The sequence below is a fragment of the Balaenoptera ricei genome, chromosome 2 (genome assembly GCF_028023285.1).
Source record: "Balaenoptera ricei isolate mBalRic1 chromosome 2, mBalRic1.hap2, whole genome shotgun sequence".
In the NCBI taxonomy this organism is placed as follows: domain Eukaryota; kingdom Metazoa; phylum Chordata; class Mammalia; order Artiodactyla; family Balaenopteridae; genus Balaenoptera; species Balaenoptera ricei.
Genome location: NC_082640.1, coordinates 7,507,195 through 7,520,151, shown reverse-complemented (window position 1 = coordinate 7,520,151; position 12,957 = coordinate 7,507,195). Strand labels below are relative to the sequence as shown.

The window sequence follows — 12,957 nt, the reverse complement described above, 5'->3', positions numbered from 1 at the left end:
GCTGACTGCTGGAGAGGACAGGCGGGACCTTCACGCTGATTGGCAGGGACGCGGGAGGCCGCGGCGGAGGGACCGGACGCAGTGGGCGGGCGAGAACGTGAAGTCTCCGCGGTGCCTGATGGGGCTGTTCCGCGGCCTGGCGCTCTTGCGGCGGGGGCGACCGCTCGTTACTGCTGCCGCCGTCTCTGCCGCCTCATGGCGGCCATCGGGGTTCACCTAGGATGCACATCAGCCTGTGTGGCCGTCTATAAGGTGAGGGACTCGGGGACCTGGGCTGCGCGTACCAAGTTCTCTGGGTGCGAGGCCAAGTCCTTTGGTCTACTGCGGGGCTGTGAACGGCGTGTCGCCGGCCTGGGGACGTCGCGCGCGGAGAGGTGATTCTGTGGGGAAGTTTCGGGGCTGAGAGCTGGGCGGACCCTGCTTCGTCCCCCGCGGCTCCTCAAGAAAGGCCGCTGCGGACCCGGGACCTCGCGGGCGCAGGAGGCCCCGAGGGGGTGCGGAGCCGGGACCTCGCGGGCGCTGGAGGCCCCGAGGGGGGGCGGACCCGGGACCTCGCGGGCGCTGGAGGCCCCGAGGGGGGGCGGGCTCGGGACGTCGAGGGCGCAGGTGGCCCCGAGGGGGGGCGGACCCGGGACCTCGCGGGCGCAGGAGGCCCCGAGGGGGGTTGGACCCGGGACATCGCGGGCGCAGGAACCCCCGAGCGGGGGCGGACCCGGGACTTTGAGGGCGCAAGAGGCCCCGAGGGGGGCGGACCCGGGACATCGCAGGCGCAGGAGGCCCCGAGCGGGGGCGGACCCGGGACATGGCGGGCGCAGAAGGCCCCGAGCGGGGGCGGACCCGGGACATGGCGGGCGCAGAAGGCCCCGAGGGGGGACCTGAACGTGTGGTACCCGGAGGTTTCTGGACGTTGGCCAAGAAAGGGCGGCGTGGCCGCGTTCTGGAACTGGAGGTGTTGATCCCGCGAAGCGTGTGAAGCCAGATGATGGTGTGTGCTCTACTCAGTTGTCCTTTCTGGAAATGAGAGAGCCTGACTAGGAGTTAGGGGCTTCCTGTCATCAATGGGCAGGTGGAAGGAACAATAATGAGGGACAGCCCTGATCCTAGTCTCACGTTTAAATGTCAAATGATTTGTAAGGAAAAGCCAAAGGGATTAATGCTACTCCATCATATGGAGAGAAAGGGAAGGAAGATGCATCTATAGGGAAAGGAAGACGAGTAGGAAGTTTAACGCAGTAAGGCTTGTTACTGTACATAGATAGGTTGTTATTATGTCTGTTCTGTTACCCGCTATGCAGAGCAGACTGAAAAAAATGAGGTAGTTCTTCATGGAATTCTGGTCTTAATTAAAATCTAGGAAATTGATAAGGACAGTTAAATCTACGTGTTTAAAATAATGATAAAGCCGTTTTTCTCTCCATATATATGTCAGAGTAACGCTGGCCCACCCATGTCTGAATATATCTAAAGAGACTGTATATTTCATCCCGAAAGAACTAATACACTTGGGTATTTTTCTCCAGGATGGCCGGGCTGATGTGGTCGCCAATGATGCAGGGGACAGAATCACTCCAGCTGTTGTTGCTTACTCAGAAAATGAAGAGGTACTGTTTCCCTCCGTTTTGAACTTTGACATAAGGAAAAAATGATGCGCGTTGTAATATATTGCTGTTTTTCAGGTTGTTGGATTGGCAGCAAAACAAAGTAGAATAAGGAATATTTCAAATACAGTAATGAAAGTAAAGCAGATCCTTGGCAGAAGGTATGGAATAAAATAGTACTTTTACCCATGGTAATAAAAATGTGCTTATACATTCTAAGTGTAATGTGAAATGAAACTAGAAACGCCAGTGTGTTTTTTCATGGTTTTTTATGACTGGGTCATTTCACAGAATACTCCAGGAGGCTGTTATCTTCTGGTATTATCTTCTGCTGAGTCTTCTCAAGGATGGGATTCACGCAGACATTTGTTTCTTGCTCTCAGATCTGTTAGTATTGATAGATGCCAACATACATTTAGTTTTGATAATTTGTGTCATCCAGAGGTGGGAATTTGGACTTATCACATTTTTACAGTACTTTTTTAACTGAGGGAACTTGAGAGATTGTGTGCGAATTTGAAGATTTCTTTGCACTGTAGTCGAATTTCGTGGAATCTATTATAATTGGTGAAATATTTATGTAGAAGCTATTGATTTTCTTCCTCAGATCTTTTTGTGACACTTTCTGGGAACTAACTTTAACAGTTGGCTTTCAGATTTAAGCATTGGGGAAACAGCTTAATTAATGTCTTAAGAATCAGGTTAATCAACTGTTGTAACTTTAATTAAAATATTAAAGAGCCTTGCTTCCCCAGACTTCTGTCTCCTCAAATTATAGATTACCATGATAATTAGGGGTTTTCATTTTCACTGGAGTTGTAATACTCGATATAGTGTTTTTAAATGTTCAAAGTGCTTTCACATCTATTATTTTATTTAATCCTCTCAAATCCCTGTAAGATTGTCAGGCAGGTTTTATCCCTCCCCATTTCTAGATGAGAAAATCAAGGCACACAGAAGTTAGATATCCCTGAATTAGTTAGGGGGTAAACTAGAAAGGACTGCAGTCCAGGACGCCTAACTGTTAGCCCCAGGTTCTTTCCTTTCTACTTCGTCAGTTAAGAATTTAGGTAGAAATTTCCTCGTGTTGATTTTAGGATTTGGGGATCATGGATTAAATTTAAAATTTATTTCTTTTATACATACAGATATTTTTTGCTATCCCTTTACCTGTGTTTAGTTAAACTGAACTTGACACTCATTTTTTTTCCTTAGGATCTTTATGCATTACGTCAAAACTTGTAGTATTTCAGAGAGAATTCAGATATTCTCTGATGATACATATATTCCCATATCCATTTATCTGTTGACAAAATTTAGTACTGAGCATATTGGAAATAAATTGAGTTGGTATCAAAAATTTTCAAATTATAGACTGAAAAAAGCAGGGAGTTGTAGAAACCAGATTCACTTGCTGTAAGCAGCCAACAATTTTTTTTTTTTTAAGTAAACTTTTTTTTTTGAGATAATGGTAGATTTACATACTGTTAGAAGAAATGATACAGAGAGATGGAATGTATTATTGGATTTACCATTTTCTCCCAATGTTAACATCGTGCAAAACTGTACTTACAGTATCACAACCAAGGTACTGGCATTGATATAATCAAGATACAGAGCAGTTCCACAGATCCATCCCCTTGGTAGCCCTGTTTGTTTTTTTGCTGCTATTTTGGGGCAGGTGGTCGAAGTAAAGATGTGGAGGTCTTCTGCCATATTATGCAAGAAGCTTTGTATTAGCAAGGACGACTTCAGCTTGCTTTTCTGGCCCTGGAAGTTACCTTTTAACAAAAGAGTGCAATGGTGACAGTCAGCTGGGTAATACATAGCCACAGCATGCCACTTAGGCCAAGGTTAGTAAGGAATGAGCCCCTTTAGACATGTATTGCTGTGCCATGGTCCTAATAGGACTTCTCCAGAATGAGCTGCCTCATGGTCCAGGCATTTCTCCACCTCGGTCTGTCTACTTAGAAGACAGTGGTGATTTTTACAGATACGCAGTTGTACCAGGTCTCAGCCTTGGAAGCATTTTGCCCTTTGTGGAGGAGCCAGTCCCCTTGTTACCAAGCCAGTAAGGCCCTTTTTAGCCCTTGATCCATTACCCATCCTGAGCGAACTCCCAAAGTTGGGCTTTCTCAGTGCTGGTGTTCCTGCCTCTTTGCAGCCTACTTTCAGGTAGCACCGCTTAACTTGCTGCCACAATTATCCTTACCCATCCCTGTAACTTTCATTCCCCTGTGGCCTTCCAGCCAGAAATGCGGTCCTCGGACCTGGCTTCTCAGCAATTAGCCCTGAGAGGGAAGAATCAGCTGGCTCCTGGAGATAGACCTGAGCACACAGAGCCTCCCCACACCTTCAGATCGGCACCTTGCTGCCCAGGAGCCTCCTCCAGCTAACCTTCCTTCCCAGTCCGCTATGGCCACTTCCAGTAGCAGCGCAGGCATCCGGTGGTCCAGACAGGAGACACGGACGCTTCTCTCCATACTAGGTGAGGCAGAGTATATTCAGCGCCTCCAGACCGTGCATCACAATGCAGACGTCTACCAGGCTGTGTCTAAGCGGATGCAGCAGGAAGGCTTCCGCCGCACCGAGCGTCAGTGCCGCTCCAAGTTCAAAGTCCTGAAGGCATTATATTTAAAGGCCTATGTGGCCCACGCCACAAGTATGGGTGATCCACCACACTGTCCCTTTTATGATACGTTGGATCAGCTTCTCCGCAATCAGATAGTGACTGACGCAGACAACTTAACGGAGGAGGCTGCGTGGGCCCAGCACTGTGATCAGAGCTTAGCAGCCCCCGACACCCCAGGGGAAGAGGGAGCCAGCGTTCTGGGAGCAGAAAGGACTCAGGCAGCAGATCACCAGCCCACCTTGAAAACAGTTAAGGAATCAGATGAGGATTGTCAACTGAGGATCAGTGACCAGATGCGAGAAACCAGTGACCTTGAGGACTCCTGGGATGAATCCTCGGGTGCAGGTAACTCCCCAGCGTGTGAAGGATCAGGGTCCCAGGGTCACTTGGTTCTAATCGTTATATGTTTGGATGGTGACCTCGTCAGCATCGTCCCTATTTCTGCCCCCTGCCCTCTTTTTTAAATCTAGTGGTAAGATAAAGGGCTTCAGGTTTTTAAGAGGTATGACCCTAGGTATGTAAGATATTAGAACTCCTTTAAACCTAGAAGTACTCCTTAGAAGCAAACTAGTTTTGGCATTGTTAATAATGGGGACTTAGGAATTTGTGGCTGTAGAGTAGGTTGGATAGCTATGTGGAAAGGGGCTCAGGAAGGCGAGGGGAGAGGTTTTGGATGTATGATTGCAACAGAACAAAATGTCCAGATAAGGAAGTGACTTCTTCCCCATCCCTTGCGGAAAGAGGCCTTGCTGGGAATACCGTAGCTTTGTCACTGTTCCTCAGCTCTGCTGCTGGCTCCAAGCATTCCCCTAGCAGGAATGTAATCTCTGCAACATTGTTGCTTTGTTTTTCAGGGTGCTCTCAAGGGACCCCCAGCTACAGCAGCTCCCACCACCTTTTCAGAGGTGCAGCTGCTCCCTGTCAGAGCAGCCCCGTGACCAGACTGGGGGTGTCCGGTGAGCCCAGCCCCTGCACCAGCTCCGTCCGAAACACTCCCGGGGTGGCCTCGGCACAGCAGCCTCTGGTCTCCTCCTCCAGGGTTCCTTTGGTTTCTGGTGGGGATGGGCCTTTGACCAGTGAGCCTCCTCCCAGGTGGGCAAGGCGAAGAAGGCGGTCCGTGGCCAGGACTATCGCAGCCGAGTTGGCAGAAAACAGGAGATTGGCACGAGAACTTTCAAAGCGGGAGGAGGAAAAATTGGACCGGCTGATTGCCATCGGCGAGGAGGCCAGCGCTCAGCAGGACGCTGCCAACGAGCTGCGCAGGGATGCGGTGGTCGCCGTCAGACGCTTGGCCACAGCGGTGGAAGAGGCGACCGGCGCTTTCCAGCTGGGGCTTGAAAAGTTGCTTCAGAGGTTAATTTCAAACACCAAAAGTTAGGAGCTGATCACACAAGGGTGTATGTCCTACTCTGGCAGAGGCCCGGGTCCAACGGCTGCCTTCTGGTAGCCTGCCTCCTTTTCCGTGTCCTCAGAAAAAAAAAGAGTGGATGGACCATTAATGTGCAGAAGGGTAGGAATGCTAGAATATTCAAGGGTAGAATACTTGCTTCTCCCAAGCGTCTCCACTAGTTGAAAGGCCTTTCAGAAACATGAGAGGTGGCCTAGTAGACAACGGAAGCGGCCAAGTCCAGAGAGCTAGTTAGCCCTGGCTTCACCACTGATGCGCGACAACTTAGTTTACCTCTCAACACCAGTTTCCTCGGCTGTTAAAAGGGGGCAGCTTGCCTACCTCACAGGGTTGTTGTGAGGATCAGATGGCTTAAATAGATGTGAAAGGGTTTAAAAGTTTAAAAGCACTATACACATGTAAGTTATTAAAGCATATGACCTTGGCTGAGGTCAGGCTAGGAGGAGGCACAGTCGCTGACAAGATGTAGAATTAGGGCTGTACACCAAGCCCTCATTGCTTGAATCTCCTAGTTTAACTTGACTGCTTCCTGGAGTTTACAATCTTCACTCCTTTAAATCTCTCTGTAGCTCATGAGGCTAATATAGACACAACACATATTGGTACCTTTATCTCATATTTTCACTGCTGTGTCTGTGACATACCGACTAGCACACACTCAATAGTCAAACCATCTTTCCCTCCATTTTACTAGTCCTCAGTCTCTTACCACTATGGATATAATTCACAACTGACAGGGAGCCACAATCGTGCGTTTTGGTTCATATTGATAATCTTTGATATAATGAGAAATTGGCTGTCTTATAAAATATTACATGTAAGTAGATTCTTTGCATTCCATATTTTTTAGGTTCCTTGATTATGCATAATTATATATCTTTAGCATTGGTTTGCCATTTGGACCTCGTGGAAACAATTCGGATGATATCAGTTTCCCAAATGCTTTTAGCTAATTTTGTTCTTCTCTGTTAGCCTTTTTTCTGTCTAGTATGTTATAGAAGGCAAGCCCTAGAAGACTTTTCTTTTAGGGAACTTTCCAAAGTCACTTTTTCTCACACGTTATAGACAAAAGTTCACCTCATTAATGGCATATGATGGAATAGAACAGCTTTGGGAACAGTTGGGTGGTGTGCATAAGGACGGCCTGCAATAGCTAACTCTTTTTAAGCACCAGCCCTCCACAACTCCATCCCCTTTTCCCTCCAAAACACATACACTTCCTAGAGGAGATATGATGGTGTTGAGCCATGCTTCCAATTTGCTGTAGAAGGGAAGCCATTACTGGCCATCGTTAACCTAACTTAAAGCTCTTAGCGGTTATTTAGTACTTTCAGAAAGTACAAAAAGGAGACTTAGAACGTAAAGCGCTTTCCTCTAATCAAGAGGCTGGAAAAAAAGTGCAGGCATGTTGGGAGAGGTTTTATTTTCTATTTTGCCAGCTTGGTTGCTTACCTAAATGCTGGAAATAGCAATAGGTAGAGAAATGGTCCAGACCGCAGCGGGAACATACAGGGAGCAGGAATAGATGGCAGGTTCCTCTGGGGAATGGGCCATTCTGTAGGAAGCAGCGCGAGGTAGAACACACTGGAATCTAGCCAGAACCCCCAGATTCTAATGCTGCCACACTTTGTTACACTGAGCAGATCACTTGCCCTTTTTGTGCCTCGGTTGATCTCTAAAATGAGAGGTTTGTACTAGGTGACGTTTCTCGTACCTTCCAGTTCTAAAAAATTAGATGAATAGCATAACAAAAGGCAAAGTGAAATTCTGATTGCGATATTTTCAGTCAGAGCAGCGTGTTAATGTATGTGAAATTCTGGTAACAATTGTGTTTTAAAGAAGCATTCTATGGCATTAATATTTATGAATGTACTTGTGAACTTCTGTAAGCACCACACCCAGACACAGATTCCGTGCTTTAAAGGAGCATATGTTTAAGGCACGGAAATGGAGATACATAATTTTTTTTTCTCAGTTGTTTTAGGCCCTTACATGGAGGGGTCCATGTCAGTTAAAACTGGATAACACTACTGTAGATAGGTAGACTTTCTGGAAAAACAAGGAAGTACTTGAAAGAGTTAGGCCTGTACTATATTAATCTATTAATGGTAGCAAAGTACACAGGCAGGGATTTATTTGAGATAAAGAGCAGAAGTCAAGGTGAACTTGGGAGGTGGTAGTGTGCAGATCTAATGGGCAGAGTAACTTTAAGGTTAGGAATAAAACTAAAGGGGAAAATCTTTAAAAACAGAGAAAACGGGCCAAATCTTGTGAAGAGGAGGGAAGTCGTAATAAGGGGAGGCTGTAGAGAAACAGGCCCAGCCGTGACTCCCTGTCAGCCTGCAGGCAGGTCACTTGACCATTCTGTACCTCAAGCCCCTCACCTCTCCAGTGGGAGGCCATCCCAGCTACCTCGCAGGAGCTGTGTGAGGGCCCAGTGGGCGGATGAATGTAAAGACAGACGTTTCCAGACCTGCTGGGCTCTGTACTGGGAGAGTGGGGGGAAGAAGCCTGGTAGTACGTGAGTGCTGGTGAGTGTGGGGCAGGGCCCTTCAGGAGGGAGGAGGAGGAGGAGGATGAAGGCCCTGGTACCATGGTAGGAGTGATGCTCTGCCTGCCTCCTGAAGCCCTCGACGTAAATGGTGCTGTGTATGCCAACCTGCCACCACCCTCTGTCTCTGTTCAGTAACTCAATCCTGGTGTGGACAAATAAAGTTGTCATCTGTACCTGGCTGTGGTCAGTCCACTACTTTCTGGCGCTACCGTGATCATTTGTCGTCATCTCCATTCTCTGCTTTCTGCTTCTCTGCTGGCTAACCTCCAGGGTCTGGCCTCTCTCTGGCCCTCAGAGCTACGTGTGCTTCTGGCCTCACCTGAGTGAGGCCCTCTCTGCATGGCAATTGAGAAAGAATTTTCCATTTCTAAGAGTTCTATAAATTCCATTAAAATATCCTTTTCTGGCAAGTTATCTTGTCTGAGTGATGGATAGCTATTTGGTGAAATTATCCTGGTTGACTTAAATTCTGTTCTAAAGGAAACAGAACCACTTAAGTGTCATGCCAAAATTACAGTATTGGTAGGAAAAAAAAATTACTGTGGGCACACTTAATCTTTTTTTTCTTACCCTTAAAATATTTTTCCAGGAGCTAGTATAAATATTGGGTTTAGAAAAGGGGCGGGGGTGGGGGAAGGCTAGTGGAAAGAATATTAAACTTTGCGTTAAAGATCTGGATTCCAGCTAGTTGTTCTATTAATTAGCCATGTGACTTTGGGCATTTTCCCCTTGTTTACACAGATTAGGGTCCTCAGATGTTCAGTAACCCTTCAGCAATTAGCCAGTGTTAATTTTCACCTGCTCTTACTAAACAGCTAAGACTGGTCTCTGGACAGAATAGCCACTGGCCCTTGCAAGAAGGATTTAGTGAAAGGGTCTACCTCATCTTCGTTTCTAGATGAAATTAAGCCAAAGATCAGACTCCTATCCCTGCTCATGGCAAAATACCTTAGTCATTTAGCATCTCACCGCGAGGCAGTCTAAACCCTAGCCTGGTAGAGAAGGCCTGGGATCAAGTACTGACTCTGCCCCTTATAGTGTTGGGAATATCAAGTAAGGTAATATATGTGAAAACATTTTGTAATCTGCATTAATTCGTATTACTATTTTGAGCAACATAACACCCATTGTTTTAATTTTTCCATTGCCATACACAATTGTTTAGTACCTACTTCGTATAGGACGTTATATATCTATCTACCTGTAGTACTCTGCACTTTTACATATATAATATTCATACTTTTGCTTAGTCCTTTCAGGTTTCAGGCATTGATTCATATTCAGAAACCAAGCAGCAAAGATGGTGTTAGGTATTCTGGTTCGCCGTTAGTTTGTGGTCCTTTTGTCCTTTTTATCTCAGTGGTTGGGTCTTCAGGATCAAAGATACAAGTATATATGACATAAAATCATTGATATTATGAAAATCATCCCCAAATGTATAACATCTGTTGATAGTAAGATCAGAACAAGGAAGAGCTATTTACTTTCAAATGTGAAGATTAGCCCTTTAATAGAGTTAACTCTAAACGTTGTAAATACTGCATCCATTCAGTCCTACCGTCTAAACCTACCGTAATATTGCAAGATTGTTTTTAATATTAAGCAACTTAATTTTGTTTATATTTTTACATTTGTCAAGTGGTATTGAAGAATATAGTCTTCTTGAAAACTTATATGTCAACAATAGTGATATAACTATTTAACTATGTTTATCTCTATGGACAGCTCTGATGATCCACAGGCTCAGAAATACCTCAGGGATAGTAAATGTTTAGTGAGTATGCTTCTATTATTATCTCCCTGTTACACAAGGTAATTGCCAATTATGTTGATTTGGAACTGTATTTTTATTAAAATCATTCCTTATTTAACACACTCATAATTTCCTTCATAGGTCGTTGAAAAAAATGGGAAATTACGATATGAAATAGATACTGGAGAAGAAAAGAAATTTGTCAGCCCAGAAGATGTTGCCAGACTGATATTTAGTAAAATGAAAGGTATTGAGCAAAAGAAAAGATCTTTTTAAAAACTGACCTTTTTTGATCTGGGGCTAAGCAGGGTGATTGAGCGAATGAGCAGTGAGGAGACCTAAATTATGCTAGACCTGCCCGGGCCACTAACTGGCTATGTGACCTTGGTTAAATGACTTATTTTTCCTGACGTTGGTTTCCCTAGAAGTAATGTAAATGGATGGGGCCAAATTAGCATTTTCAAAACTTCTTAAGATGAAGTGACCAGGCGGTCCAATGGCTAAGACTCTGCGCTCCCAATGCAGGGGACCGGGTACAATCCCTGGTCAGGGAACTAGATCCCACATGCATGCTGCAACTGAGAGTTCGCATGCCGCAACTAAAGATCCCACATGCGGCAACTAAGACCCAGTGCAGCCAAATAAATAAATATTTTTTAAAAAAAGATGAAGTGGCCAATAAGCTTGGCGAATAGTGAATATCGTTATCTCCTTCAAGATTGACAGTGCACTCTCCGCGGTAATTTAGGCAGATTAAGTAGGTCTGGTTCTATCGCCACTTCAGGTGAAGGCTTGGAGCTGAGCAGCCTTTTGTGGAGCAACCTGAGGGATTCTGGAGTAGATTACCGACAGGGCTTACGTACTTCAGCTCTGGAATGTGTGATGGATTTGTGGGATGGAAGGCAGCCTTTCACCATGGTAGTTGGTCTGCACGTGGGTGCATTAGAAGCTCATTGTCTGAGAACCCGTCTAATTTGGGAGATGGTTGAAACTTGGAAGCCTAAGAGCCAGGCACTTTGGAAAGTACTTAGTTCGATGTCCACGAACTATACCAAAACCACAAAAAAGTAGTGCACAATTTAAGAGAGCAAGAGAAGATCATTGGGGTGGAGCAGTCAAGTGAATTGGAAAATCCTTATAGTGAGAAGGTCTTTGGCTCAAATTAACAAACCTCAGAGTATCACTTGACATCTTTGTATATCATCAGAATTTATTTTTATATATTTTTTTCCCATTTTATTGAGATATCACTGACATACAACACTGTATAAGGTGTACAGCGTAATGATTTGACTTATGTATATCATGACATGATTACCATAGTACATTTCGTGAACTTTTAAAATATTTTTTTCACGTACAGAAACAGCACATTTTTTCTTGGGCTCAGATGCAAATGATGTAGTTATTACTGTTCCATTTGATTTTGGAGAAAAACAAAAAAATGCTCTTGGGTAAGTATAATATGGGGTTTCTTTTACTTGCTTAGTTAAAGGAAATAACAGATTTCACAGTATCACTATATAGTGAAAGGTAAAATTGCGTTTGAAAATAACTTACACAATAAAGTTGTATTTGTAAATACATGTATATTTACATATGTAAATCGTGTGGTAAAAAGTTATGGTAATAATCATTAATAGTTCCTTTATTTTATGAAATGTCAAAAGAACATAAAATTAAATGTAACCTTCTTAGCTATTTTGATTGGAAATGTTTTTGATTACCAGGTTAAGTTGATGTTTATGAATCACTTTGCCTTAGTGTCATGTAATTAAGGCTTACGTGGGAATTATATAAAAATAAGCAATTTTAGAAAATATTTGCTATTATTTTTTCACCTTAGATTAACATCTAAACAAAAAGTTGTATTTAGTTTTTATAGGTTGTTATGCAAATGTAATTGGCAAGCACCCAGTCTTTTTCTCTGTGGATAGAGTTCCCTATGGGGCTTTGCTGAACACCTGAGTTGCTTCTGGGGCAGAGAATTGCTTTATTTACTTGCACTTGTGGGGTGTTAAAACTGTGACCCTAAATTAAAGAAGTTGGAAAATGCTAAAATATATTATAAATATGTCCTAATCTCTTTCTAAAGTTTGTAAGCTTGAGCATTTGGAGAGCTTTCTCTTCCTTACTCAGTATAAGCATGTTATTTTCTTTGGCAAGGAAATAGACTCTGAACATTATTATTTTAAACAGAAAGTGATCTACGCTTAAAGACTTAGGTCTGTTTCTTATGTTCTGTTATCTTGCTTGTAAAGATCATTACCCTTCATGTTCTACTTGCGAAGTCTTATATGCTATTGCATAAAATCTTTAGCAGGGCATTTCTAAAAATGTAGACTTGAACATGTTGTGATACTAAATGTATTAAAAGTAAATTGTCCACAGGGAAGCAGCGAGAGCTGCTGGGTTCAATGTTTTGCGGTTAATCCACGAACCATCTGCAGCTCTTTTGGCTTACGGAATTGGACAAGACTCCCCCACTGGAAAAAGGTAAAAACCGTATTTGCAGCTTTAAGTTTTTCACTGGAGAAAACACTTTAGATTATAGCAATTATTTCAGTAGAGATTGTTATATAGCACAGTGGTTCCAAGCCTTTATGGATGGAAAGACATCAAAACTCTCACCTAGAGTTTTTCAAATAGATGAGAAAGATGTCCTAAGAAAGCAGAGAAAGGATATAACAGGCAGGAGGGAAGGTTGAGCTTTTCCGCCCTTCTCTTATCACCTACACTTTGTCCCCTTAGTGGAGGAAGATTTGAAATTTATAAGCCCAGCCAAGTTCCAACTGAAGCTCTAGGGCACTGTTAATTTTACTACCAATTCTAATTATTAAACATGCTTAGAAACAGTGAGGTCTTTTATGTGCATTTGTCTTGGCAGGAGATGGGGGAAAAGCCAGTATGGGGATTTAAGACTTCATTTGATAATGAAATAGTAAGACATACTCCTAATTTAATTAGAAAACTTGTCTTAATAGATCTGACACATCGTGTAATTTTAGGGAA

The 12,957-nt window shown here is 43.9% G+C and overlaps 1 protein-coding gene across 2 annotated transcripts in view; it reads left to right on the top strand.

The window, feature by feature from the left end:
• Positions 1–73: 73 nt before the first annotated feature.
• HSPA14 (heat shock protein family A (Hsp70) member 14) overlaps positions 74–12,957 on the top strand; it is a 40,333-nt gene continuing 27,449 nt past the window's right edge. Inside the window, exons 1-7 of one of the 2 annotated variants that reach the window (XM_059910360.1) lie at positions 74–252; positions 1,521–1,601; positions 1,677–1,759; positions 9,918–9,966; positions 10,087–10,192; positions 11,309–11,399; positions 12,337–12,441. In XM_059910360.1, the coding sequence (XP_059766343.1) occupies positions 196–252; positions 1,521–1,601; positions 1,677–1,759; positions 9,918–9,966; positions 10,087–10,192; positions 11,309–11,399; positions 12,337–12,441 (572 nt within the window). In that variant the 5' untranslated portion in view covers positions 74–195. Of the gene's footprint in view, positions 253–1,520; positions 1,602–1,676; positions 1,760–3,891; positions 4,576–5,084; positions 5,584–9,917; positions 9,967–10,086; positions 10,193–11,308; positions 11,400–12,336; positions 12,442–12,957 lie in introns of those variants that run through there. The other variant, XM_059910355.1, reaches the window with a different exon arrangement.